The sequence below is a fragment of the Kwoniella mangroviensis genome, assembly GCF_000507465.2.
Source record: "Kwoniella mangroviensis CBS 8507 chromosome 1 map unlocalized Ctg02, whole genome shotgun sequence".
Classification (NCBI taxonomy): Eukaryota; Fungi; Basidiomycota; class Tremellomycetes; order Tremellales; family Cryptococcaceae; genus Kwoniella; species Kwoniella mangrovensis.
In genome coordinates this window covers 1342455-1366966 of record NW_027062534.1, presented here as the reverse complement: position 1 = coordinate 1366966, position 24512 = coordinate 1342455, and the positions used below count along the sequence as shown (strand labels likewise).

The window sequence follows — 24512 nt, the reverse complement described above, 5'->3', positions numbered from 1 at the left end:
GATTGATAAATCTATCATACAAAAGTGTAGCTATAGCATCTCAATGGAAAGAGGGAATAAATATGAGGAAGTGAAAATCTTAAGAATATACATATAATAGCATTCATGATAAATGCATCTCTGTTGATATCGTTACAATGGTATATTTCTCCCGGTGAACAGTTGTCAGCGTGCTGAGAAAAGCAAGGTCTCTGCCATACGGTAAGAATGGAACTCGATATGCTCGACAATAGAGATTTTGGCCGTTTTCTTCACTTTTCGTGTGAGCGCTATCCTTTGATTTGCACCACTTACCGCAACTCATTGGACTGAAATCAAAGGACTTGCTCATAGTTGACCACCAACAAGGTCGGAGTATGAAGATGCAGTAATGCCTCGATTCGAGAAAAACCCTCTCATAATGTAATATATATCGTGAACGAAGGTAGTGCTACCCATACTTACTAGTTACACATCGTATACCTTCTCATGACCGTTCATAATCTCACACCATAACATGCCAATTCCATTAGCTAGAACAAGACGCTTAAAACCCAAATTACGCACTTCCAGAGCGTCTTCCCGATCAAATGGGAGTAAGAAGCCTTCACGACAAATCCCAAATTCCAAAACAGTATCATTCGTTAATCCTTTTGACAATACCTCCAATCCTCCCAGCTTTGTCAGTCCCACGCCCAAAACCGAATATATATCCCCTACCACCACACCTCCGTCATCACCTCCTGTCCTTCCTTCAGGAGTAGGAAAGTTACAGGTGAACATACCGCCAAAAGCGGATTATTTGTCACCGTCAACCAGAATTTCAATATCATGTGCTTCCTCGGACCAGACTCATAAGAGCCTGAGTGATGTATATGTACCCCTAGTCATACCGAAACCTCGAAGATTATCTAAAGAGGAACTCTCTTCACCGTTGCTCACAGGCAGGTATGTATTGAGTACCATCAAGACTCAGGACGGTATGAGTATAGTAAGGAGATCATTTGATGTTGGAAGGTCGACTAGCGTGGATAAAGGGCATGAAATGAGTGAGAAGGTTAGACTTGACATTAGGATGGTGGAAGGAAAGTAAGGAATTTGGCGGATACTCATCTAACTTAATCAGATAAGTCTCTGGACAAAGGGTTGTAGTTTGAGATGGGGTAAATACGAATTTGCATAGTAGCGTGTGCATTTCATTAACGGTAGTCGTTTTAGTCCGGCCAGATGGAGCGTGATCCTAGTTTACTGTTGATTTCTTTCCCATTTTTCTCCTTTCTCAGCGTTCGAAACAAAGGGAGCAGGTCATACAATCGTATCTTGTAATCATAATATTCGTAAAGCAAGTCATCTTCTCTCAGCCCTCCTGACTTCCTTGGCCTTATCGGACTGAAAGCAAATGTCCTCGTCAGCCCGACAGCCAGTCAGTACTCTGCTATAGAATGCGCTCACAATCGTTCATTGAATCATTCAGCACCCTTTCTCACTTCCTCTAAAGACCTTTTGAGCGTCTCTCGAAGTTTAGTCACGATCTTGTCTTCGTCTTTATCCGGTGGAGGCTGTCTCTCTATTCAGTGAATATGGAGAATTGGTAGACAGGTATATACGTACAAGTTGATCAAGTAGATATCTAGTTTGCATGATCTTCAGCAGATGTTCAATTTCCAAGGTTTGACGCTCAGTTGGATTTGCACTTACTCAACCTCATCAATTGTCTAGACCCTCACGGAACTCGTTAACATCGTTTTCGGTCTGATTGCGATATCGACTCACCAGGACTACCGGGATTCTAGGTAACAGCTCGACTCAAATCAGCATTTGTCTCGAGTCATCCCGAAAGACTCTCACTCACCTGTTCATCTTGTATGTATCTGCTCGTTGCTATCGATATACTTACTGTACGGTGCATGAGAGATAATATCGTGAGAGAATATCGTAGTTTTATTTCGTCAGTTGACCTTTGGATACATCACATTCGAAGTGGTCTGCAAGGTGGAGGTTGAACGACGGGACCGCATCTGATTCCGCCAATGAAACATTACAATGCATGATAAATGTCTTTCCTAATTCGATTACATAAAGCTCTAATTACCCTATTCCCTCTTCTATACACCTCATGGAAAAAAAACATAGACACTCGCACGTTGTCAAGATCAAATTGACTTCTTCCTATAATCACTCTTTAACAGCATAGCGAATGAAGCACTGGTAATCGACAGTAAACCTAAAACCAACCAGATCAAATGACCATGTAACAGCTGCCTATCTACCGATAACGCGAATAGAGCCGATGCCGAACCTGGACCGATGGCTCGCATGAGTGACGAAACAGCTTGTGACAGTCCGTTGATCGCTCCCAGTGATCGTCTGTTGGGCGCAGCATCATTGGTCATAATTAGATTACAGGCTATCACACATTGTCAACCACCTCATCATCAGCATCATCCTTCTAGTATGGTAGGATGGGTTGGGATCAACTTGAACTCACCAAAAGCCATGTTACCAATACTATACAAACCCATGCTACATGCTAGACCCGTCCACACAGCCCATGCCTGTCCCTTCAGTGCAAAGACATTGGTGACAGGTAAAATCGCGAAAGCAGGTATGAAAAGCACCACTAAAAACTTGTATAGCCTAACAGTTCCTACTCTAGTTTGTAAGAATGGGAAAGCGATCAATTGAACTAGGATTGTCGCCATACCTCTAATTGACATTGCTAAACCGATTTGAGATTCTCTGAAAGATAGACCACCGGCGGTAATTGGAGTAAAGCAGAATAGAGGTAATAGACCGAGGAAACAAATACCTTGAAGTTGAAGTAAGCCGAAAGATGCCATTAACTTGTTGATATCTGGTGTCATCAGATCTCTAAGTCCTACGGGGGGACCATCATGTTCATCATCATGGTCGTGCTCGTGTTCTTGATGATGGGTCGATTTGACCTTCTTTGGCGGAAGAGTTTCCTTCATGAAGAAGAAAGCGACTATACCGCTACTAAAGGGGAAGAGGGCTGCGACGAGTGAAGGTAGGAGGTAAGGATGTGATTGGATGATAGGGAAGGCATCTCCAACAGATGGGAAACGTTGTGCGAAATGGGGGAAGTAACCTCCGATGGATGATGCAAGGATGGTCCCGATAGCCATGGATAGTGGGAAAAATGAGAATGCGATGGATTGATTGGTCTCGTCTGATAGCTCAGATCTGCGGAAAAATCCATTAGTAATGATGAAATGGAATAAATGAAGGGTATCATTACTCACATGACACTCTTCAGTACAGCTACATTACCATTTGCCAGACCATTGATCGTCCTAGTGAGGATCATCATTGGGAATGTTGTAGAGAATCCAAATAGCACCGAGGATATAGCAGCACCGGCACATCCCTAAATATGATTATGTCAGCATGACACACCCTGTAAATCACATTCAAAATCGATCACTCACGATAAGTAACACAGGCTTCCTTCCCCAATGATCACTCGCTTTACCCCATTGGAAGACCGTGAGCAACTCGGCTACGGCAAAGATCGATTCGATCTGTGCACATCTCATAAATACCTGATCGGCGTACTCTCTCCAATTGAAAAGGTTCAAAGACGCGTTGAACTTACCAGACCAGCATAAAACCCTGTACGTCTCGGGTCATCTACAATACCCAATTCAAGGATCATCTGGTTGATAAATGGGAAACATGCCATGAACGCTATAGGCTCTGTAACCCTGACGAAACATGCTATGAACAGTTGAAACTTCGGTAATGGGGTGATCTTCCTTTTGGTCGGATGTTGCTTAGTTACTGTATCTTCACTTATATCACTTCCATTAGGTGATGAAGACCGAGGTTGAGTCGAGTAGTCCGCTGCTGGTGCCGAGGGAGAGAGCAGGGGACGAGTCTCAGATTCGTTGCCTAGTAATGTACCTTGCATCGTGAATCGTGAATCGTGATTCGTGGTTCAATCTCAGTTGAGATATTGGATTGGCACGTAGAATTCTAATCCAAAAAGGGAAGGATGATATGTGAGATGGGATCGAAGATCGATTTTGTCGTGCTGCTGAACCTCACAGTAGTCCGTGAGTGAGATCGGATGATGGTGAGGTAGGATTTGACAGAGCAGAACCAGACAAGAACAAATATCTATACGTATAGTCTCGTGTTATATATGCTTTTACATCTCGCCTCGGACTTTACATGCACACCTACGATTTTGCATGGGACACGGACGGCCAAACCGGCCCATCCGGCCCCGGGGTGGGGCACACAAGGATCCTCCACTTTTCTGGTTGTGTGTGTCGTGATGACAATAGGCGATCGGGAAATGATCACTCCATGATACGCGAAAGGATAGCAGGGGGATGGGGGATGGGACCTGAAAGGAATAAACAGTAATCGAGGGGACATAGAATGGGTTGTGCTTCCAATTGATACCATTGATACCCAAATTTGTTGAATACATTTGATGACTAGGCCGATCAAGAGGTCAGTTCCCTACGAAACAGCTGATAGGTGTGCTCGTGCTTCTCACCAGTCTTGATCAAATCAGTATCTATTAAACAGATGAATCATTAGATAACTTGAGAACATGTATTCGTATTCAAGAAAGATGCAATTCTGCGCAAAGTCAAAAGAGTGTGATTGATTTCATGTTTGGTACATTCATGCAACATACAGTAAGATAGAACGTCTAGCGTCGTCTTTACTAATACTACTACTATTTTGATCACTGCTATATACTAAAAAATGCAAGGCAAACGAGACAAGACAAGAGGATATATATGTATAAATGCTATGGAAATATAAATTGATACAACTGTTTTCAAGACAAAATCATACGAGTACCCAAAACTGACAAGAGAATAAATAGCATTATAGTTGGATTTGTTTTCTGATCGAACGAAGAGATGTGGGAGGTCTGATCTTCTTGAACAAATCGCGTGTGGGCGAAGTGGTCACCGAAGAAGGACTTGTCTGCTGGGCTTGAGCGGTATCGACAATGAGGATAGAACCTGATCCAGGCTTGGCGGTGTATGATGCCTTTCGTGGAAGTCCAGGTTTAGATACTGCCAATTGACCATTTGATGTCGAGTGAACGATTGCACCGGATAATGAACCGTAGTTTGATCCCCAAGCTTCACCTGGTGTAGTGGATATCGATGAAGTCGAATCACATGAATCCCTCCTTGCTAATCCCGGTGTAGGAGCGTCAAGGTACATGTACCCTGCTGGAGAGGGTGCGAGAGTAGATGAGGACGATGGCGTAGTAGCGTAGGTTGATGATCTCCTTGAAACAGGGGATGCCTGGAAGACATCGTCCGATCGACTTCGTACTAAAGCTTGAGCAGTTCTAGCGGACCATGATGAGATGGCAGCAGCCTGTGTTGAGGGACCAGCCGAAGGAGGTACGAAGGTAGATTTGCTTGGGCCAGGGATGTTGACACTGACTCGTAAGTTGGTGGGGGTAAGGGGAGGAGATGGCATTCGAACTTCGGCAGAAGGAGCAGGAACGGGAAGAGCCTTGGCAACAGCGACTGGAGCGGGGTTCCAGAAATCTCTAAGATGGTTGATGAGCTCTGGCTCTTCCACTCGGAGGTTGTAGTCGAGGAGGTAAAGAAGCTGTTTCTCCATCAAGTTGACTTCAGCGAGTGAGAAGAATCGACCGTATTTCTGCCAGTGCATGTTCTTAGGCGAAGAGTCGTTGAGGTATTTAGCAGCGCAGATGAGAACAGCGAGGAATACTCGGTGTCGAGTGCATTTCATACCGGTAGCGACGGTTGGTAGCTTCTCCTTGAGTCTTTCGAGGTAGACAAGAGTGACTGAAAGAGTTGGCATTTGGACATTTGATTGAACGACTAATCCTCTGATGAACTCTGAAAGTTCAGGAAGGTCGGCGTTGGAATCATCCTCTTCACCTTTGGGTTGCTGCCACCATTCTACTGGTTTACCGTTGAGGTCGACGTACTGCTCCTTGGTAGGGGTAGCAGGAGGGGAGAGCATGTTGACGTCGGCATCTTCGGCAGGAGCAATCTTGATGACCTCTGAGGTCTTCTCGGCGACATGAGCTATAAACCGAGAATCAGTAATGTATCTTGGTGGTGACAAGAACATGCCAAAGGTGGACTTACCAAAGAACTCTGGTCGGACTCTGTTCTTAAGGGAGTGAACAAGAGTTGGGTTGTGAGTGGAGAGTTTGCAAAGGGAGGCGGGGTGAGTAGGATCTCTTAATCGTTGAGCGGTAGACATCTTGAAAGGTTGATAAGGTTGGTTCGTCCGTTGGTGAAGCTGAGTTGTAAGGGTGGTAAGGGGGAAAAGTGGAGATAGTTATAGCAGTGATGAGATATGTGTTGTATGTAAAGAACGACGAGTGTGATGACTAGTTGGAAGTTATGTCGCACGGGTTGGGATCAGTTATAAAGGGAATATCACAATGGATGAGACAAGGTTGGAATGGGATGATGGAATGGAGCGGGATATGGTGAAAAGATTCTAAAGTGAGGAGATATATATGCTTGATCGGTTGGGTCGTTTGTGTCAGAGTCAGAAAAGACACTATGAGGCTAGTTTGATCGACACTTCCGAAGGCGGTAAGTGATCAGTCTTGCCTCTTTCCAAAACGGGGCGAGGACAAGGGGGAATAAGCTATGAGAACTGTATGATAAAATAACTTCAGCCATTGGGGCTATTAAACAAAGATGGCGTTGTCGCCAGTCTTAGAGTCTAATATAAGTATCGTCTCCATCTACATCTTCTTTCTTTGAGAACGGCTCTATCGATTAAGGGTAGAACATGAAGAACAATAGAAAACTCGCTCTTTGGATCGATGATCATCGCTGCCAGGGCTTGTCTATCACGAGCCATTCTTTACGAATGTAATTTAGTTTCCTATCAATTGAGAATGCCGACCTCTCCTCTTGCGCCTTCAGGTGATTGGTCTATATGACCCAGCTGACTGCATTGAGTAATAGCGATGAATAAGCTCTGCAGTTGTCAAAACGTAAACTGCAGCGAACGAGTAAACTTTGAGACAAAGATGGCGCTTCTGATAAATGAGTTGGTGGCATTCCGACCGGATCGGGAAATTCCTTTTAGTCATTCCTTGACTAGCCATCTCGTCGGTTGGGATTTAGGTGGGTAGTCATGACGTCTCGGGCGTTTAGAGTTTACGTTAGCTCACATCGGAGTATTTAGACGATTTTCTGGTTCAGTAAACCTAGCTATCAGATGCCTAGGTGCTTGACATCGTAGTCCCTGGGGTATTTCCCACTCTTCTAAGCACGGTTTGATTTAGAAGACCAAAACAAGAGTTTTGCTTCGATCCGCGATAGCAAACCGGAACGAAGACGCCACCAATCGGTAATTGCATAACTCTATCGTTCCCGCAAAAGCCCATCTCTTACACAGTTCATCCCGTACCTTCCGAAAACAGACGGAAGTCCGCGATTTGAAGTTTTCCGGTCTAGTTGTGTACCTGATTGATCTGGGTCTCCTAGGTTGCCAGGCAAGTCTTCGATGCAAGTGCCTCTGTCGATCTTACGTCAGACCCCAGTGAGACAATTAGAGTCTCGCTTTTTCCATAAGAAAAGTATATTCGACCTGAATTAGAATTGAACACCAAGCTGTATTAACTTGATTAGAAACGGTTCGTCCGTCTGCTCCACGATTACAATCTAGACTCAGGAGGTCGATCTTCATGGTTAGTGACCAGCTGCGTACAACATGGTAGAAGGATTCCGACCCCTGGCCACAGTAGATCCCGGTTGAAAATCACGTAATTGTCTTTGAGACTAATTGTTTTTGTTTGTTCTATCGTTCCCGAACAACTGATGAATGTCTTGAAAAAACCGCCACCCTAAGTTCTCAATATATGATGCTGCAAGACGAACTACTGTAAATTGAATGGTGCAATCATTAGTCTCGCGGTGTATGAGACAGTGCTATACAGTATATCCGTCTCTGTTTCCCGTTCTACTGCTCGCACATGATACTTGGCAATGCAAGCACATGTAGTGGGAGACGCACGATGCCAAGGCTGGACAGACCATGAGTCAAGAGTCAACATGGGGTTCCTCCCTGCTGGCGCTGGTATCACCGGCAAGGAGTGTGCTCACACGCAGCTTAGAACTCTGCTTGTCTTCGCTGGGATAATGATCACGCCGCATGTCATCTCACAGTTCAATGTGGATAAAGGGCAAGGGTTTCCTTGGGAATCAACTCTCCTCCTCATTATCGAGCTATGAGCCTGCCTACTCCTTCTGGGGCCCTGTCGGAGCCTGCGCACTCTGTTTCCCGGAAACTAAGCATGCTCAATTACTTTGTTCCTCATACGACGTCCTGTCCTGGCAATCCAGGAATGTTGTTCAATCAGTGAAAACCCTGATATGTGTCTCACCGAACATCGATCGACAAGACATTCATGTTCTACTGACTGGAATCCTCGATATTCAACCTAGGTCTTCTAAATCACATGAACCGGTTATGCAGTATGCAGTATCGGTGTCTTTCATTGCTATCAGCATTGCCTTTTTCAGCGATTCGGGCTCATCAACGGATGATGCACACCGATATTGGCTGTTTGGGCGAGCCGAAGTGGCATACTGACATGACTATGGCTTCACATGTGTTTCCACATCTCGCATTTTCATATGATTGCGGCTGGTCCAAGTGTGCTTGGTGCGGGGTGACCCTCACTCGTGCACAAAACCGGAAGATCCACCTTTAACCGTTGATGATTTCATAGGCGTCCACCACAGCAAACCTTACGAGCGGTAACGATCGTACATGAGGGTGTGCCTCGTGAGCCACGCCCGCCCTCGACGGGTAGATCGTACCGGATACGGGACAGGCAAATTAAGCATATGCCAAGGTCAGTATGTGGGATGAATGTTGCTGTGAAAATGATAGAAGTGGCTTATCCGAGTTGTACAGCCATTTCGGCTCGTATCGCCACATCCGCTTTCGAGTCACAGCAGATCTCTTCTCTTAGAGGGGCGGCTTGTTCCGCTTTTTCAAGCTATTGCTTTCCCACGATGGATCGAGGGGCTTCCAATGCCTTATCACTCTCAAACCAATCATCAATGCCACGTCTCGATTGTTTGATAATTTTTTCCACTGCCTATGTAATTTTTCAAAATGCATCGCGTCTTGGGTGCCGGCATCCCTACTCGTACTGTACCAAGCTGAAAACCTTCATCCTTGATCTTATCTTTCTTTTTCTTTTTTCTTTTCTTTTTTTTGGTTCGGTCAATACGACCCACCCACCTACATAATACCCCCGTCTGCATAACTCTTACCTGTCTTGAAAATGTCATCTGCCAACGGACACGCTTCCTCATCTACCAACCCTAACGCTCCAGCTAGGTCGGAGAGCCTCCTCAAAGCAGCAGATGCTTTGTCATACCTCGATGAATACCCTCGAGGAGATGGTCTCTCTTTGAATGAGTTGATGGATTCAAGGAAGAATGGTGGTTTGACTTACAATGACTTCTTGATGTTACCGGGTCATATCAACTTCCCTGCGAATGTGGTATCACTCCAATCCAAGTGAGTATTCATATACATGATTGATAAGCAATAGTCTCGACACCAAGTTTACACCACTGATGCCCAATACCTCACTAGAGTGACCAAGAACATCGTCCTTAACACCCCTTTCCTCTCTTCCCCCATGGACACTGTCACTGAGGACCGGTAAGCTGTCGATGCGTTGGACGCAACGCGCACATAGCTGACTGGGACATCCGTAGAATGGCCATTGCTCTCGCTCTTCACGGTGGTCTCGGTATCATCCACCACAACTGTAGCGCAGAAGACCAAGCCGCCATGGTCAGACGAGTCAAGAAATTCGAGAACGGTTTCATCACTGATCCCATCTGCTTGAAACCTGACAGCACCGTTGGAGAGTGAGCATCTTGAACTATTCCGATCTTCACGGAGATAAGAGTACTGATTATCGACAATCTGTTTCAGTGTATTGGATATCAAGGCTAGATATGGTTTCTGCGGCGTGCCTATCACAGGTTAGTTAGCTCCTGCTGCCACCGTATGCTGTGACATGCTTAAGCTAATGACATGTCATAGAAACCGGAAAGATGAACGGTAAACTCGTTGGTATCGTTACCGGCCGAGATGTCCAATTCCAAGATGCCTCAGTACCCGTCAAATCCGTTATGACCACCGACCTCGTCACTGGATCATCGGGTATCACTCTCGAACAAGCCAACAACCTCCTTCGAGACTCCAAGAAGGGTAAACTCCCTATCGTCGATTCTAACGGAAACATCGTCTCTCTCGTCGCTCGATCCGATTTGTTGAAGAACCAAAACTACCCTTTAGCTTCTAAAGTTCCCGAATCCAAACAATTATACTGTGGTGCTGCTATCGGTACTCGACCAGGAGACAAGGATCGATTGAAATTACTCGTCGAAGCTGGATTAGACGTTGTGGTTTTGGATTCTTCTCAAGGAAACTCGGTTTTCCAAATTGAATTCATCCAATGGATCAAATCGACTTACACTAAACTCGACGTTATTGCGGGTAACGTTGTCACCCGAGAACAAGCTGCTCAGTTGATCGCAGCTGGTGCGGACGGTTTGAGAATCGGTATGGGTTCAGGATCAATCTGTATCACTCAAGAAGTTATGGCTGTCGGTCGACCTCAAGGTACAGCCGTATATGCTGTTTCCGAATTCGCCTCGAGATTCGGTGTACCAACCATCGCTGATGGTGGTATCGGAAATATCGGACATATCGCCAAAGCTTTATCTCTAGGTGCTTCAGCGGTGATGATGGGAGGTTTGTTGGCTGGTACCACCGAATCACCAGGAGAATACTTCTATCATGAAGGTAAACGAGTTAAAGTTTACAGAGGAATGGGTTCGATCGAAGCTATGGAACATACCCAACGAGGATCAGTCGCTTCCAAGAATGCTATCTTAAGTGGATCAGCCGATAATGCAGCCACCGCTCGATACTTCTCTGAAACAGATTCGGTCAAAGTCGCTCAAGGTGTTTCCGGTGATGTCGCTGATAAAGGAAGTATCAACAAGTTTGTTCCATACTTGTACACTGGTTTACAACACTCTTTACAAGATGCTGGTGTTAAATCGTAAGTCTACGCCATTCAGCATTACAGGGTATATCATGTGACTAATCGTCCTGCTTTCTCCTCACAGAGTTACCGATCTACAAAAGGAAGCTAGAGCTGGTGGAGTTCGATTTGAACTTCGAACTGCCTCTGCTCAACTGGAAGGTGGTGTTCATGGATTGAACTCTTACACCAAGAGATTGTTCGCTTAAGCAGATGTGTGATAGACTAGGTGTGGTAAAATAGAGTGAAGACAAAACCATCACATGTGTTTTACTTGCCGTTTCAAGCCTTCTAAGGGGTTTAGGCATTTTCTTGGGTCATGAATATGTATATTTGCATTGGCACTGGCATTCGATCGAGCATTACGGATCAGTGAGCAACGCGATAGCAAAATATGGGTGAATCAGACCATCACCAAGGTACATTGAATATGCATGGGACATGACAATGCTACAAAATAGTCGACAGAATACAACAGAATATATATTTACATGAAACCATGTAGCAATTGCAAGAGTCTATTTCCTAGCTCTCTTTTTTCCTATACCAGAAGAAGTGGTGGAAGCGTTGTCCATGATGTTAGCGTTTGTGTTTGTTGATCTTTTCGCAGTTTGATTTAAACCTGCATTATTCGGATGACCCATATCTATCATTCTTGATTCTATCATTTTCCTAACTAACGCTTCAGCATCTTCTGGACCAAATTTTTCTTTTTCCTTTTCTTTCTTTTCTTCTCCTGTAATACCTAATGATTGGTTGGTATGGTTATTAGCTAGATGTTTGGTCTGTTGTCGTATTGTAGCAGGTTCGAAAGATTCCCATATGCTGTACAAACAGATGATATCTTGTATACAAGCGAAAAAGATGTTCAAATTGAGTTGAAATCCTGATAAAAACTCCGCAGCTGAATTGGGAGGTTGACCTAGACCTAATTGTTGATTGGTATTTATGGATGTTGAGATAGGCTGAACTTGAGAAGAAGATGTTCGAGTACGTGTAGAGCTAGTTGTGGAGGATGAGTTGTTCGAGTTGTTATTGTTGTTGTTCATGGAAGTCAGGCAGAATGCGATATAGACTGCTGAGATGGCTATGATATATGGTGGATAGAGGAGATGTACGTCGGTTCGATAAGTATCATTGAGGATGAACCTTGACATACGAAAGAATATCAGCTCACATGTTTTCCTCAACTGGAACAATGGAACAAGATGGACGAGCCAAGGGATATAATCTACTTACCAAGATATCTGTAAAACACCTTCATCAACCTCGCCTATCCCTTCTGTCGATCCTCTGCCCATCAACCTTCTTATTCTCTTCGCTTCTCTCTCATCCTCGTCAATCTCATCCACATCTTTCCCATTTCCATGATTCGTAGCAGGCAATGGTGAAGGTGATGGTCTAGCCGGTACGCTCAAATTAGATTTTCTACTCTCCTCATCCCTTTTCTTCTTCGCTTCTAATTCTTTCTTCTTGATCATCTGATCTTCTTCCACACGAGACATAGGGAATTTACCGGAATCAGCAGGTTCTCTTCCTGTTATATGTAACAGTGCTCTGTAAGGGTGAAAAATGACCAAATGAAAATCAAGGTCTTCTAATAGGTAAAATTCCATTTCGCCTAATTTGTTGGATTCAGCTGGAAACATCTTGATGTTGTATTCTGCAATGCCGGCAATCGTTAGCTCTAATACAGTGAGGTATATAGTAAATGTATATGTAGACATGACATGAGAACTATGGATAGTAAGATTCAGACGAATGGGCTTACCATTAAATACCACTTTAGCCTCACTAACCACACTCTTGATATGTACCGGCGTCTCCTCGACTTTCGCACCTACGAACACACAAGCTGCCAGCACGAGGTAAGGGTTGGTCTCGCATATGCTATTCTTGAGGTAAAACCGCTTGAAGAACACACATGCCGTGGCTATCGGTATCTGACGTAGTAACAATCTTTTACCCAGTTTCTGAATTAGTTGAGTGAAGAAGATGTTCAGACAGTATAGCTGTTTAGGCGTACAGTACTGTAAGTCCACTTGACGGGATATCAGGAGTGAGGGTCGGGTGGTGAGCCAATGGAGACAATGCGATGAGGACCAGAATGAAGATGACATGTTTGAAGGTGAGGGCGAGGGTGACAGGCACTGATAGAGGGGAGAAGGGGTCTAGTCGAGATTGAGAGAGGGATGGGGAGGTGACATCGTCTGTCGGAGGGACATGTACTTGGACCTCTATGTATGGATTGGTGTTGAGCTGGATATATCAGCTGGATAGCCAGTGGGATTTGACGATTCATTCACCTTTGACCTAAGCTTACCCCGACAAGTGCATTCCTTCGCCCCCACTTCCAGTCATAAGCGATGACATCAGCACATATTCACCTGCGAAGAATCTTGGAATCTTGGAATGTTGGAATGTTGGAATGTTGGGTTCTTGTCCTTGTGTCCTTGTACCAACAAAGCAACAAAGCAGCAGATACCGCTACATCTTATACTGTCATACACAATTCACTAACTCTGTGTCTGATCACCTTCAACCATTCGCTTATCCACACTCGCTTCGCGACTCACCTGAGAATGGATGAAGAAACGGTTCAACAACAACAGAACTTCTCGTTCCCCGTACTACCTCAAGCGGATCTCGAAAGGGTAGCACAGGTAAGTGGGACGTCAAGGTCTTGTATCGAACACGAAATTCGAAAGGAAGGCAAAGCTGATAGTAACGAATGTGCTCATCGATAGACCATCCTTCACCTTCTTTCACCTTCCACTTCCTCAAATCCCGAATTAGCAAAACATCTTCAGAGGGAACTACAGCAAATCCAATCAGCACAGGAAGCTTGGGGGCTGATAGCAGGACTAGCGGGTCATGATGTGAGCATGTAAGCTATGTTATCATACACCGTTAGGCTGAATAAACCTCTTCAGGACCCTAATGTACGATTCTTCGGTGCTCATACGGCCCAAGTGAAGATATCTCGAGACTGGTATGTTCAGCTGAACATGTGCCAGATCCACAGGATAAACAGGAAAGCTGAATCATTTCGCATAGGGAGACTCTTCCCGAGGATCTACGACCTGCCTGTCTACCTCTCCTCTTGGGCACACTTGGAAATGCCATCAATCCAGCGAATCAACATTCTTACCAACCTGCTAATGGTGTAGTAGTAAGGAAGTTATTTGGATCTGTAAGTCAAATCTTCGAATTTCCACTGCACAAAGGAGGCTCTGACATCAATCGTTGCGGTGATAGCTCGCATCCCTTCTCTTACGTCTAGCATTCCCCCACTTCCTCCATCCAATCTTAACTGTTATCCAGACTATCCATTCTGCTTTCGCTTCATCCACTGCTCTACCTCCCTCAGCTCCTGGATCAGGGTACAACACACCTGGAGCAGGTCCCAGCCAACCTTCATTCGACGGCGTACCACCTCAGCTGAGACATCGAGTAAGGCTGCTAGCTCTAGAATGGTGTGCGATATGTATCGAGGAGATAGGTAGAGCTGGTTTGGCTGAACAACAAAGGTAGGTTAATGACCTTACTCTGTGCTAGAACGTGAATTTTGGTGATTGACGAGATTTTTTGGCAATCCATTAGGCAGCCGCTGCGAAGACATATAGAGAGTGATCTCTCTGTAGTCGTCAGTACGATAGCCGATGCAATGTCTGGCGATCCAAATCTCAGTCCGCACGAAAGGCTGAAAGAAGCAGAAGCAGCATGTAAATGTGCGGAAAGCTGGATAGATTGGGGACTATCACCAGAGTAAGCTAGATGATTCCCTTTCATCAAACGGAATGAAATCTTACATCGAGCAAATGTACAGGGAATTGAACATACTTCTACCAGCATTATACAACCTCCTTCCTATGCCTGCGGCCTCTTCAGCTTTAGTTGAAGTTTTATCGGAAAGTATATTCAAGTACGGTAAAGGCACAAAAGTCCTTACCGAACCTATGTTAGCTTGGGCAATTGGGCCTTCCGGTCAGGCGTTGATAGCATCTGTTGACGAAGGTGAGCTCATCCCTCACTATCATCGCGAATAAAGTGTCGGAAAGCTCATATGCGAAAGTACTTTGCAGAGCCATCAGAAGAATTGATTGGATTTACGAAACTCCTTGCTGCTCTTGTAGAACATTCCTCGGAATGGCTGGTGGCTAGAATACAGCAGAATGACGTTCAGGCGTTCTTAGGTATGATATTGCGTTTGACAGGATGGCAGGGGTTAGGTAATGTCGAAGAGAACCTGAGCGAGGTGAGTTAGCTAGAAATCATTCATTCACGGTGGCAAGCTCATGATTGCCTTCGACGACAGCTCACTCTACCGATCTATCCTATGATTCAAGAAGCGATCATGGATGCACCTATGTTCTCGGCTCCCCACGATCGATCGCCTGATTGGGCAGTAGCGAAAAACTTCTTCAGAGAGCTTGTGGAGGTTACTCGAAGGAAAGTCCGATGGCCTGGAGAAGGTGATTCGGAAGGTAACATCGGTGGATTGGATAAAGAGGATAGGGAGAATTTTGAGAGCTGGAGAAGGGATGCAGGGGAAGTGATCGTTGGAGCGTGAGTAGATCAAGTTTACTTGATATGGGATGTTTTAGAAGTGACGATGTGGATTTCAGGTACTACATCTTACGAGATGAGATGCTGGAGAACTTGACAAGGATAGCTGGTCAACAGGTCCAGAACGGGGCGTTTTGGCAGGTGAGCTGACGTTGCCACCATCCTCCCACAAGTCATGATGATCAAGCTAATCTCAATGATGAGATAGGATATCGAAGCGACTTTACATTGTATAAGATACTCTTCCGAAGCTGTCCCGCTAGGTGAAGATAAGAGTTTGCCTATATTATTCGAAGAGCAAATTCTTGGTCAGTTGGCTCACAGGCCAATAAGAGGAAAGGGAGAAGAGAGGTTGAGGTTAACGGTGGTGTGCCTAATACGTGAGCTCTAGGGACCGGCTGTCGATGTACATGAGAGACGAAGCTGAAAAAGCTATACAGAATCGTACGAAGAATGGTTCAAGTTCCACCCATCGCATCTACCGCCCGTTTTGTCATATCTTGTTCCCTCGCTCACCTCATCAACCACTATCTCTCGTTCAGCAGCGGACGCCTTGAAAGCGTTATGTGACATGTGCAGAAAGAAACTGGTCGAGCATATTGGGGCATTTGCCGAGTTGCATGGGAAGATAGGTGATTTGGGGGTGAGTCGGCTGGTGTGCCGAGGACAAGCTACACCTAAGCTGATTCTGCTATCCTGCTCCAGCCTGAAGAACAGAGTAAAGTCATACAAGGTATAACGAGTGTGATACAAGCATTGGCACCAGCCGAAGCCGTTGGACCCGTCGAGGTGAGTCAGCTGTCATTTCATTGCCGTCGTTCCAAGCTGACTCCGTGTCTAGGGTATCATATCACCAATCTTATCACGGATCGCTCAAGCCTTGCAGCAGCACTCTGTCGATCCTGCAAATGCTCAACCTGCCCTGGTACAATCTACAGCAGCATTGACAGCATGCTTCAAAGGTCTTTCGCCATCTGAAGATGAGATGTTCGACACGACCGATGAAGGGGATGAAGCTGCTCGAGAAGAGGCTATTGCGCTGACTAGGGAAGATCCTCGGATCTTGGAGTTGAGAAGAGGGATCGAAAATGCCGTGGAAGGTCTAGTGGGGGTTGTAGGTCGGGGGGAAGGCGATGCGGAAGTTGCTGATGTGAGTGTAAACCTTTTTTTTCTATCTTTTGGCACATAAGGGTCGAGTTGGACTGAAGGATGGTACTGATTGTAATTTACTATCTCTCATAGGCAATATCGTCATTACTGAAACATGCTACACTATCTTCGTCGACTTTGATATCCCTGTCACCCTTACCGCTCCTCTCGCTGGTGTGTATGGCATGTGAGAATTCACCTTCAGCGCTATGGATGTCATTAGCATCTACTTTGACCTTACGGGTCAACGCACCTGTCACAAGCTTCGCAAGGAAGAAGGAGAAGACCGAAGAAGTTAAGAAACAAGAGGAGGACGAACAGGTGGGCAAATGGAATGTCATTGGGGACGTGGCTTCGAGGTTGGTCGTGGTAGCGGGAAGATATCTCGATGGAGAGGGTATGAAAGAGGTAAGCCAGCTACAACCATTTTCAATCAAGATACACTATTGACATCTACGCCAATGTTAGCATCCAGATGTAGTTGAAGGATGGTTCAAATTCTGTTCTTCTGTGAGTTCTCAGCTCGCCCGTTCAATCGCTGGCCAAGTTGCTTATCATGATGGTATCTTGATGTCAGCTTGCGTCTCGCTTCCCTGGCGTTTTACTTCGTCTACCCCCTCAGATAGTGGAAGGGTACATGTCGCTGGGTCTAATGGGTTTGGCAACGCAAGAGAGATTCTCTCTGAAGTCTGTTTCGGAATATTTTGTAAGTCCGACCATCATCGATTGACTATCTTTTTCTTTTCCAATGATACTTTCGCATTTGGGATCCCCATGTTTAAATAAGGTGAGAAGGTATTTGGCACTAACATAATAACGTTCCGACAGGTCGCGCTACTAGCCAATACCCGATACCCATCACCACTCGAACCCTTGTCTGATCCATTATTGACACATTTCGGACCATCGATTCTTCGTGCGCTCTTACTTTGCGCGGGGAGTGAGGGTCCAAGATCGGTCATACCTAACATGGCTGAGCTGCTGGCTGCGTTGGTAGGAAGGATCAAAGGTGAGGATATGAGTAGGTGGTTAGATCAGATATTGAGTCAGGTGAGTGTATGTCGTGCAAGGATCTAGCGATGGACTTTGAGAATCTGCTAAGATGACGTAACTTTGGCTGATATGTATGTGGACATGATTAGGAAGGGTTCCCCGATCCTAGAGCCACGCCGGCGTCGAAGAAGAAGTTGAAAGAAGCTGTTTTGAAGTGAGTCAGAAAGTCTTACCCTACGTCCATACATCGTTTCTTTGTGCTGATTCACCGATTCGAATAGGTCTCGTACAGCTCGAAGAATGAGGGAAGCACTGCACGAGTTCGCATTAGTAGCTAGAGGGTTGGACGGTACAACGTATGGTAATGCCACGGCTATGTAGGGGTGACGACAAATGACGATAGTCAATTCATAATGCATATACTCTACAACCAATGGTATAGATCATATGAAACCACTTTCCCTTAAAGATTTAGTCAAAGTGAATATACTCTGTTTATTCCTCTGCAATTCGTCCTGTTCATCTATGCTTCTATCTATGTTGACCCATTTCCTGTGGTCGTTCAGACCATCTATTAAGCAACCTGCCAAGAATGTCTTACATATCTGTTCTCGATTCTGGTCCTCAATTTCATTTGAGTCCAAGTCTGATGTGTCGTTATATTCCACTTGTAGGAATATCGAAGTTGCATTCGGATTAGGTAAGATGAATACCTTTAATCTCAATGTAAATCCAGACGATCCATCGTCGGAGTAAGGGTTGAAAGTTAAAACCGTTAACAAGAGGGATGTACCTGGTAGAGGTGTGGGAGTAGGTAAAGTCGAGGAAGTTGTTGACGCTGCCTGGAAACATTGAACAGTATTCAAGAATTGGTCAGCGTATGAGATAGGTATATATCGGTTACTGAGTGAAAAGGAGAAAAGTTGACCTTTCACTCACAGCCTTGGCGGATTTGGTATAACCTAATACGAAAGGACTTAGGAGTGATTGTAACATCGGCTGTACGTTGGATGTAGGTCTCACTGTCAGACATTTGAACCTGCTCGGTTGCTTGTGTTTTTGCTGTGACTCTCTGTCTGGTAAACTTTGCATTTGAGACGCATCGTTACCTCCTGGAGCTATAGTGGTGTGAGCGTCACCGTTGGTATTCGAGGTTGACGATTTGTCTTTGGGCATATCTATGATTTCAAATCCATCTTCATCTAACGTATCTTTATCTGTATCTATCCGCTGTGATTGTGTTTGTGATTGTGATGTTGGCTGAGGAGTTGTAGTAGATCCATTGGTCTGATTCGTACTTTGATTAGTCCCATTGACACTCGTCTGTATCTGCGGCTGCGGTGGTGGTACTGCCACAGAACGATCATCTAAGAACAAATACGTTATATCCTCTTCTTTCCTGTTATCATCCTGCGGTATATTCGGATTTGTCCCTGGTGGAAGAGGGTTAGGTAAAGTTGTGATTGTAGTCAAATACCTCGAAGTGGCTTTGGTAGCATTTGTATCGATGGTAGAATTTGAAGAAGGGGGTGCGGGGAAGGTAGATCGGTAAGTACGGAATTGGATAGTTGATCTTGCGGGTGTGTGTAACTTTATGCATATTATCAGGCATCAGCCATTATTCTTGTCAGTAGGTAACATGTAGTCAGACATGAGGAGCTCACTTACACTGTAACTTTCTAATATCCTAGGAAGGATTATATCAGCTAGGGAGATCTGACGTCCTGCAGGAGGGTTGAAGGACCATTGGAGTTGGCTGGGAAGAGGAGATGTGTCAGCTGGCTGAATTTACAGTTGCGATTCTGATCTGCAGATGAGCGTGACCTCACACTGTGTGACCCATCTTTGATACCTGTTCTCATATGCATGCATATGAAGTGCTAAATGAGAAAGAACTGAACTGTGATTCTGAGGAGACAGAGGATGTAGAATGGTTATCTTCCACGTCATCGCTTTGTGCTAGTGAAGGAGATGAGAAAATCAACATGAGATGAGCAAGAGACAAAAAGATCAAAACGCGTCCTCATTCAACACTACAATCATCACTCATCGATATCCGTACAGGTTAGTTTCAGAATCGAAACCCTCATCTTCACCACCTATGCACGATCGTGATAGAAGACCACCCCGAGAATATCATCACGGATTCAATCTAACCCTCACCTAAAACTCGCTATGAAAATAACCATCCACTCCTACCATTCCGTAGCCTATTGGAAATGGGATATATCATCCGACGAGCCCCACAAGTTACACAATCATCTAGATCTGGACGATATCGAGAATGGATATATCAACCCCGATGATCCCGCGACGATGGAAGACGATGATGAGGATGATGAAGTTTGTGGCATTTGTCAGAATGCCTTTGAAGGTTGTTGTCCGGAATGCAAAGTACCAGGAGATGATTGTCCGCTAAGTGAGTGTCTTTGCTCGTTCCCATTCTCATGAGCTGTGGATTGAGTCAAGGCTGATGCTCCGAGTGTTATATAGTATGGGGAGAATGTACACATGTATTCCACATGCACTGTCTGCTGAAATGGATAGATACGGAGTCGTCAAAGCAGCAGTGTCCGATGGATAGGCGTCCATGGGGTGAGTGTACTTTTTCCTTGCACCTATTCGCCAGATGAAGTACCTTTTCCAAGCGAACACAAAAAGTGTCCTCCTCGGACTTCGCTTCTATCTTATTCAGTGAAAGCAGATGTTGACTCTTCTTTCTTCCGTCTCGTAGTCACAGCGGATCGTAAGCCCGACAAACTGTCTACTACCTCAACAGGTCAACCAGTAGCTCAAGTCGCTCCTGGACCTTTACCTACAGAGGAAGAAGGAGGTGTGGTGATGCTTGCTGATCTATCCGGAGAGGCGGATATGGATGAAAGTGAACAGCAGGAAGAAGGGGAAGGAGAAAGTATGGAAGTTGATGGACGATAATGTCGCCGGTATATCCTGACCGTCTTATAGATGTTGTATAGAATGTTGTATATCAGTCGCATTGTCATGTATCTTAAATCCTTCACATGCATCACAATCGCAAAATCTATTCGTGGTCTCCAAAGAGAGAGCTCTTGGGAGTTGATCTTGGGTGTGTATATACGTCTAACCCCCTTTCCGTCGGAAACTGCGAGCGAGTGAGTGTGGGTGTGATGTTGACGAATGTGTCTTTCAGCGGCAATGGTTTCATAGCTTTTCCATCTCATCTCTCTCTGCCTTGACAACCTCGTACAATCCACTCCCTTTCATTCATCTGTCATTGTATCGGATAGCAACGGATATCGAATCCGGATCAAGTGCATGTCTCGGTATCCAACTGAACGTCACATACATTCTCCTGTCGACGGTCATCCAACGCATACATCACATTAAGGAGACGCTCGGTAACGACCCCAATATGACGACCCCCTCAACACCTATACCTGATATAGTCACCACATTGGCCTCACCAGACTCGACAAAAAGGGTGTGGAATGACTCGTCGCTGATACCCGGTGGAGAACCTCTCAATAATGTAGGCGAAGAGGAGAGGAGCAGCAATGATGTGGGGAGAGAGACCATAAGGGAGGATGCACCTGGACCATCAAGCATTTATGAGGTGAGCGCCATCGATTCATTAGCTGTCTGTTTGGATATCGATTGAAGCAATCAAGAGCATCTAGCTGATAATGGTCCAACCAATAGCTATCCATTCATGCCTTAGCCCAAAGAGGCGATACACCCTCAATATCAGCTCTACTGCGCGAAAACCCTTCGCTCGATCTATCACAGAGGGATGAACAGGATATCACGCCTCTACATTGGGCAGCGATCAACGCTCATATGGGAACATGTAGATTCCTGTTGGATAATGGTGCGGAAGTTGACGCTGTAGGAGGTGAATTGAAAGCTACTCCTTTGCAATGGGCTGCGAGGTGAGTGATATGTCAACATATCTTAAGGAGATCGATTATGAGCGTGAATTCATGTTGATACATGCGTGGTATATAGGAATGGACACTTATATGTGGTACACCTCTTGCTGGCGCATGGAGCAGATCCCAATATACTGGATTCACAGGGGTTCAATACACTTCATTTGATAACGCATTCAAGCGCTGTGATGCCGTTACTCTACATGGTAAGCTGGTGATAGTTCCATGACGGTATAATAATCAGCTGATATTGATGGTGGGCCAGCTACATCAACCAGTTGCAATCGATGAGAAGGATAGTGATGGACATACTGCCTTGATGTGGGCAGCGTATCAGGGTGAGTCATGCTCAGCATGGGTAGTAACGAGTTGTATTCTATGTGTCTTCCGATCGCTAATGGCTATTGATCACTTTACATGCTATAGGCGACGCCATATCTGTCCAGCTCCTACTTCGTCACGGCGCATCAGTCCATCTACAGGATAATGCAGGTATGACCCCCCTTCATTGGGCAGCAGTGAAAGGAAATAAAGTATCCATCAAACATTTGTTGGAAGCTGGTGCGAATCTTGATATAAGAGAGGAAAGCGGGAAGACACCCAGGGACATGGCTGAGGAGCTGAAAGGCTTGATACCGTTTGAGAAAGGCTTGGAGGAAGCTGGATATAATTCGCTGGGCATGAAGAGGTATGGCAAATTGAGCGATGTGAGTTTAGTTGTCTTGCTTTTGAGGGGAATGATCTTAACCAAGATGACTCTGATAACGTTATCATGCTGATGGTCAATCCCTTATGTATAGAGAAACACCACATTAGCAATATTCGTCCTACCTACCATATTCCTCGGTCTGATATTCAAGACTTTCGATTATTTTCCGGCGTATATGAGCTTTCCATTGGCTATAGCGGAATTCATGGCTATGCAGCTGGTAAGTCAGCAAAATAATTTCTACAGTCTCGTTAGTCCTGCTTGCGAGGGAGGACTGACACTGACTCTTGCTCAGACTGTCACACACTACCTCCTCCGTCATATTGTTAGCGAATATAAAGTATCTTCCTCGAATCATTTCACATCTATTATCATAGCAAGTATAATTTGGGTTTTCTACTCTTGGGCAGCTCGTCTAGTGTCTGGTGTGTCCACCTTCTTATTTCGCATCGACTCCTGATACAAAGACTAATACTTGCGATGGTATAGGTACGCCAGGACATGCCTTTACCAATCTGGTCTTCTTCGTTTCCTTCGCAGGTTGCTCGTATAACCTCTTCAGGGCTATCAGGAATGATCCTGGATTTGTGCCCTTGCCTGTCAACGATTCAGAGGTTAAGGAGGTGAGTTTGCCAGTGAGGCGTGCAGGAAGACCGACCCCAAAAAAGGAGCTGAGGGTAATTGATTTGGCTCTTTAGGCATTGGAGGACTTGGTGGATCAAGGGAGATTGAACGGGACAAATTTCTGTATCGAGTGTATGGTACGTGTAGTCTTTTTCTCTACCATCTCATATAATTCTGCAGATACTAATCACTATAATGTCCCATACAGGCTAGGAAACCCCTTAGATCAAAACACTGTAGGACATGTGGAAGATGTGTAGCGAAATTTGACCAGTAAGCTTGTAGTCTTGCCCTATTTATAGGACCAAGCTGACAATTGGGTATATAGTCATTGTCCATGGATATGGAATTGTGGTGGGTTTCGACTGAGAACAGATATGGAGCTGCACCAAGCTGACTTGCATAATTCTTCTAGTCGGATACAAAAATCATCGATCATTCCTTCTATTTGTATTGTTTCTGATAGCTGGGATAGTGACTTTTAACAGACTTACGATAGATTGTAGGTTACCCCACTTGCTCCAAGCAGTTGAGTCGGCTGATTTTGTGTGTTACCAGATATACTAGAGAAATCGCCTGAATACAACCCTCCCTCAGAACCCTCACCAGGTATAACCATTTGCGACTTATCTGAAACCCTATGCCGAGCATCATCATACGACTCGTTCTTACTCTCCGTGGCGTTATGGTCAACTCTTCAACTAACCTGGACGATCGTATTGGCCGTATCACATGTGTGGCAAGTGGGTAGGCAAATGACGACATTCGAAGTATCCAATCTGGGTAGATATGGTTATATGGGTGGTAGGGGCGGTTCATCCCTCAGAGATCAAAGTGGAGCACTATCGAAACCCTCTCAGGCATTTTCAGTAGGAGCTGCGCCTTTCCCTGGAGGAGCCTCAGAGGAAGCTCAAGGTCTTCCGTCTGCTGGTCCAGATGGTACTTCATCCTTTCCTCCTCCACCTCCTCCATCATCGGATGATATTCCGGGACACGCTCATGGTCCAGGATGTAAGCATGGGGAAGCTGGACATGGACATTCGCACGGTATTGGAGCGATATATAAAGGTTTAGGTAAAGTTATCAGTGGGCCCTTGATGAATATATTGGGTCTGGATAGATTCACCAAAGGAAAAGCATTAGGAGGTATGAAGAAAGCGGGAAGGGATCAGAATCCATTTGATATGGGATTCGTACAGGTGAGTGACTTTGAGTCATCCATTTATCATTATCCCATGTTGATATATCCAATATTCGCGAATTTCAGAACTGCACAGACTTCTGGATTCCATCTAGAGATATAGACTATACCCAACTATACGAGGTTCCCTCGGAAGGTTGGAGAGCTTACAGAAGGAAAATTGCAATGCAGAAGAAATTGGGTGGTGAAAGTGGGAAAGGTGGTTATGTTGCTGTCAATAATGCTGAGGACGAAGTGTAATTCTGTGTTTATTGAAGTGTTTTTAACGAAATGTCACGATTATGTGTATGCTAC

General features: G+C 45.1%; 9 protein-coding genes across 9 annotated transcripts; 5 read left to right on the top strand and 4 right to left on the bottom strand.

Annotated features, from left to right (window-relative positions):
• Positions 1-496: 496 nt before the first annotated feature.
• I203_105613 (uncharacterized protein) lies at positions 497-1072 on the top strand (the record flags this gene model as incomplete). Its single annotated transcript, XM_019144767.1, has 1 exon — positions 497-1072. One exon carries the CDS (start codon positions 497-499, stop codon positions 1070-1072), a length of 576 nt encoding a protein of 191 aa, XP_019006102.1.
• A 1060-nt stretch (positions 1073-2132) lies between these two features.
• Positions 2133-3910, bottom strand: I203_105612 (uncharacterized protein; the record flags this gene model as incomplete). The annotated part of the gene is made up of 5 exons (XM_019144766.1): positions 2133-2386; positions 2468-3183; positions 3243-3367; positions 3429-3521; positions 3596-3910. 5 exons carry the CDS (start codon positions 3908-3910, stop codon positions 2133-2135), a joined length of 1503 nt encoding a protein of 500 aa, XP_019006101.1.
• Positions 3911-4848: 938 nt separating this feature from the next.
• Positions 4849-6222, bottom strand: I203_105611 (uncharacterized protein; the record flags this gene model as incomplete). Its single annotated transcript, XM_019144765.1, has 2 exons — positions 4849-6041; positions 6105-6222. 2 exons carry the CDS (start codon positions 6220-6222, stop codon positions 4849-4851), a joined length of 1311 nt encoding a protein of 436 aa, XP_019006100.1.
• Positions 6223-9280: 3058 nt separating this feature from the next.
• Positions 9281-11274, top strand: I203_105610 (inosine-5'-monophosphate dehydrogenase; the record flags this gene model as incomplete). The annotated part of the gene is made up of 6 exons (XM_019144764.1): positions 9281-9519; positions 9598-9666; positions 9723-9878; positions 9946-9995; positions 10057-11083; positions 11151-11274. The coding sequence occupies 6 exons, from the start codon at positions 9281-9283 to the stop codon at positions 11272-11274; spliced, it is 1665 nt and encodes a 554-aa protein (XP_019006099.1).
• A 309-nt stretch (positions 11275-11583) lies between these two features.
• I203_105609 (uncharacterized protein) lies at positions 11584-13185 on the bottom strand (the record flags this gene model as incomplete). Its single annotated transcript, XM_019144763.1, has 3 exons — positions 11584-12214; positions 12305-12728; positions 12837-13185. The coding sequence occupies 3 exons, from the start codon at positions 13183-13185 to the stop codon at positions 11584-11586; spliced, it is 1404 nt and encodes a 467-aa protein (XP_019006098.1).
• Positions 13186-13647: 462 nt separating this feature from the next.
• I203_105608 (uncharacterized protein) lies at positions 13648-18157 on the top strand (the record flags this gene model as incomplete). Its single annotated transcript, XM_019144762.1, has 20 exons — positions 13648-13728; positions 13813-13944; positions 13999-14057; positions 14123-14258; positions 14324-14595; positions 14669-14833; positions 14895-15082; positions 15151-15323; positions 15384-15634; positions 15694-15775; positions 15843-16014; positions 16075-16277; positions 16340-16423; positions 16476-16784; positions 16877-17191; positions 17252-17293; positions 17361-17489; positions 17612-17833; positions 17926-17990; positions 18058-18157. 20 exons carry the CDS (start codon positions 13648-13650, stop codon positions 18155-18157), a joined length of 3180 nt encoding a protein of 1059 aa, XP_019006097.1.
• Positions 18158-18219: 62 nt separating this feature from the next.
• I203_105607 (uncharacterized protein) lies at positions 18220-19619 on the bottom strand (the record flags this gene model as incomplete). The annotated part of the gene is made up of 4 exons (XM_019144761.1): positions 18220-18618; positions 18716-19366; positions 19445-19532; positions 19606-19619. 4 exons carry the CDS (start codon positions 19617-19619, stop codon positions 18220-18222), a joined length of 1152 nt encoding a protein of 383 aa, XP_019006096.1.
• Positions 19620-19951: 332 nt separating this feature from the next.
• Positions 19952-20710, top strand: I203_105606 (uncharacterized protein; the record flags this gene model as incomplete). Its single annotated transcript, XM_019144760.1, has 3 exons — positions 19952-20195; positions 20270-20371; positions 20511-20710. The coding sequence occupies 3 exons, from the start codon at positions 19952-19954 to the stop codon at positions 20708-20710; spliced, it is 546 nt and encodes a 181-aa protein (XP_019006095.1).
• A 457-nt stretch (positions 20711-21167) lies between these two features.
• I203_105605 (uncharacterized protein) lies at positions 21168-24458 on the top strand (the record flags this gene model as incomplete). The annotated part of the gene is made up of 14 exons (XM_019144759.1): positions 21168-21368; positions 21455-21684; positions 21761-21890; positions 21950-22022; positions 22111-22391; positions 22485-22613; positions 22689-22818; positions 22883-23016; positions 23092-23154; positions 23226-23290; positions 23346-23371; positions 23433-23519; positions 23576-24216; positions 24285-24458. 14 exons carry the CDS (start codon positions 21168-21170, stop codon positions 24456-24458), a joined length of 2364 nt encoding a protein of 787 aa, XP_019006094.1.
• Positions 24459-24512: the final 54 nt, after the last annotated feature.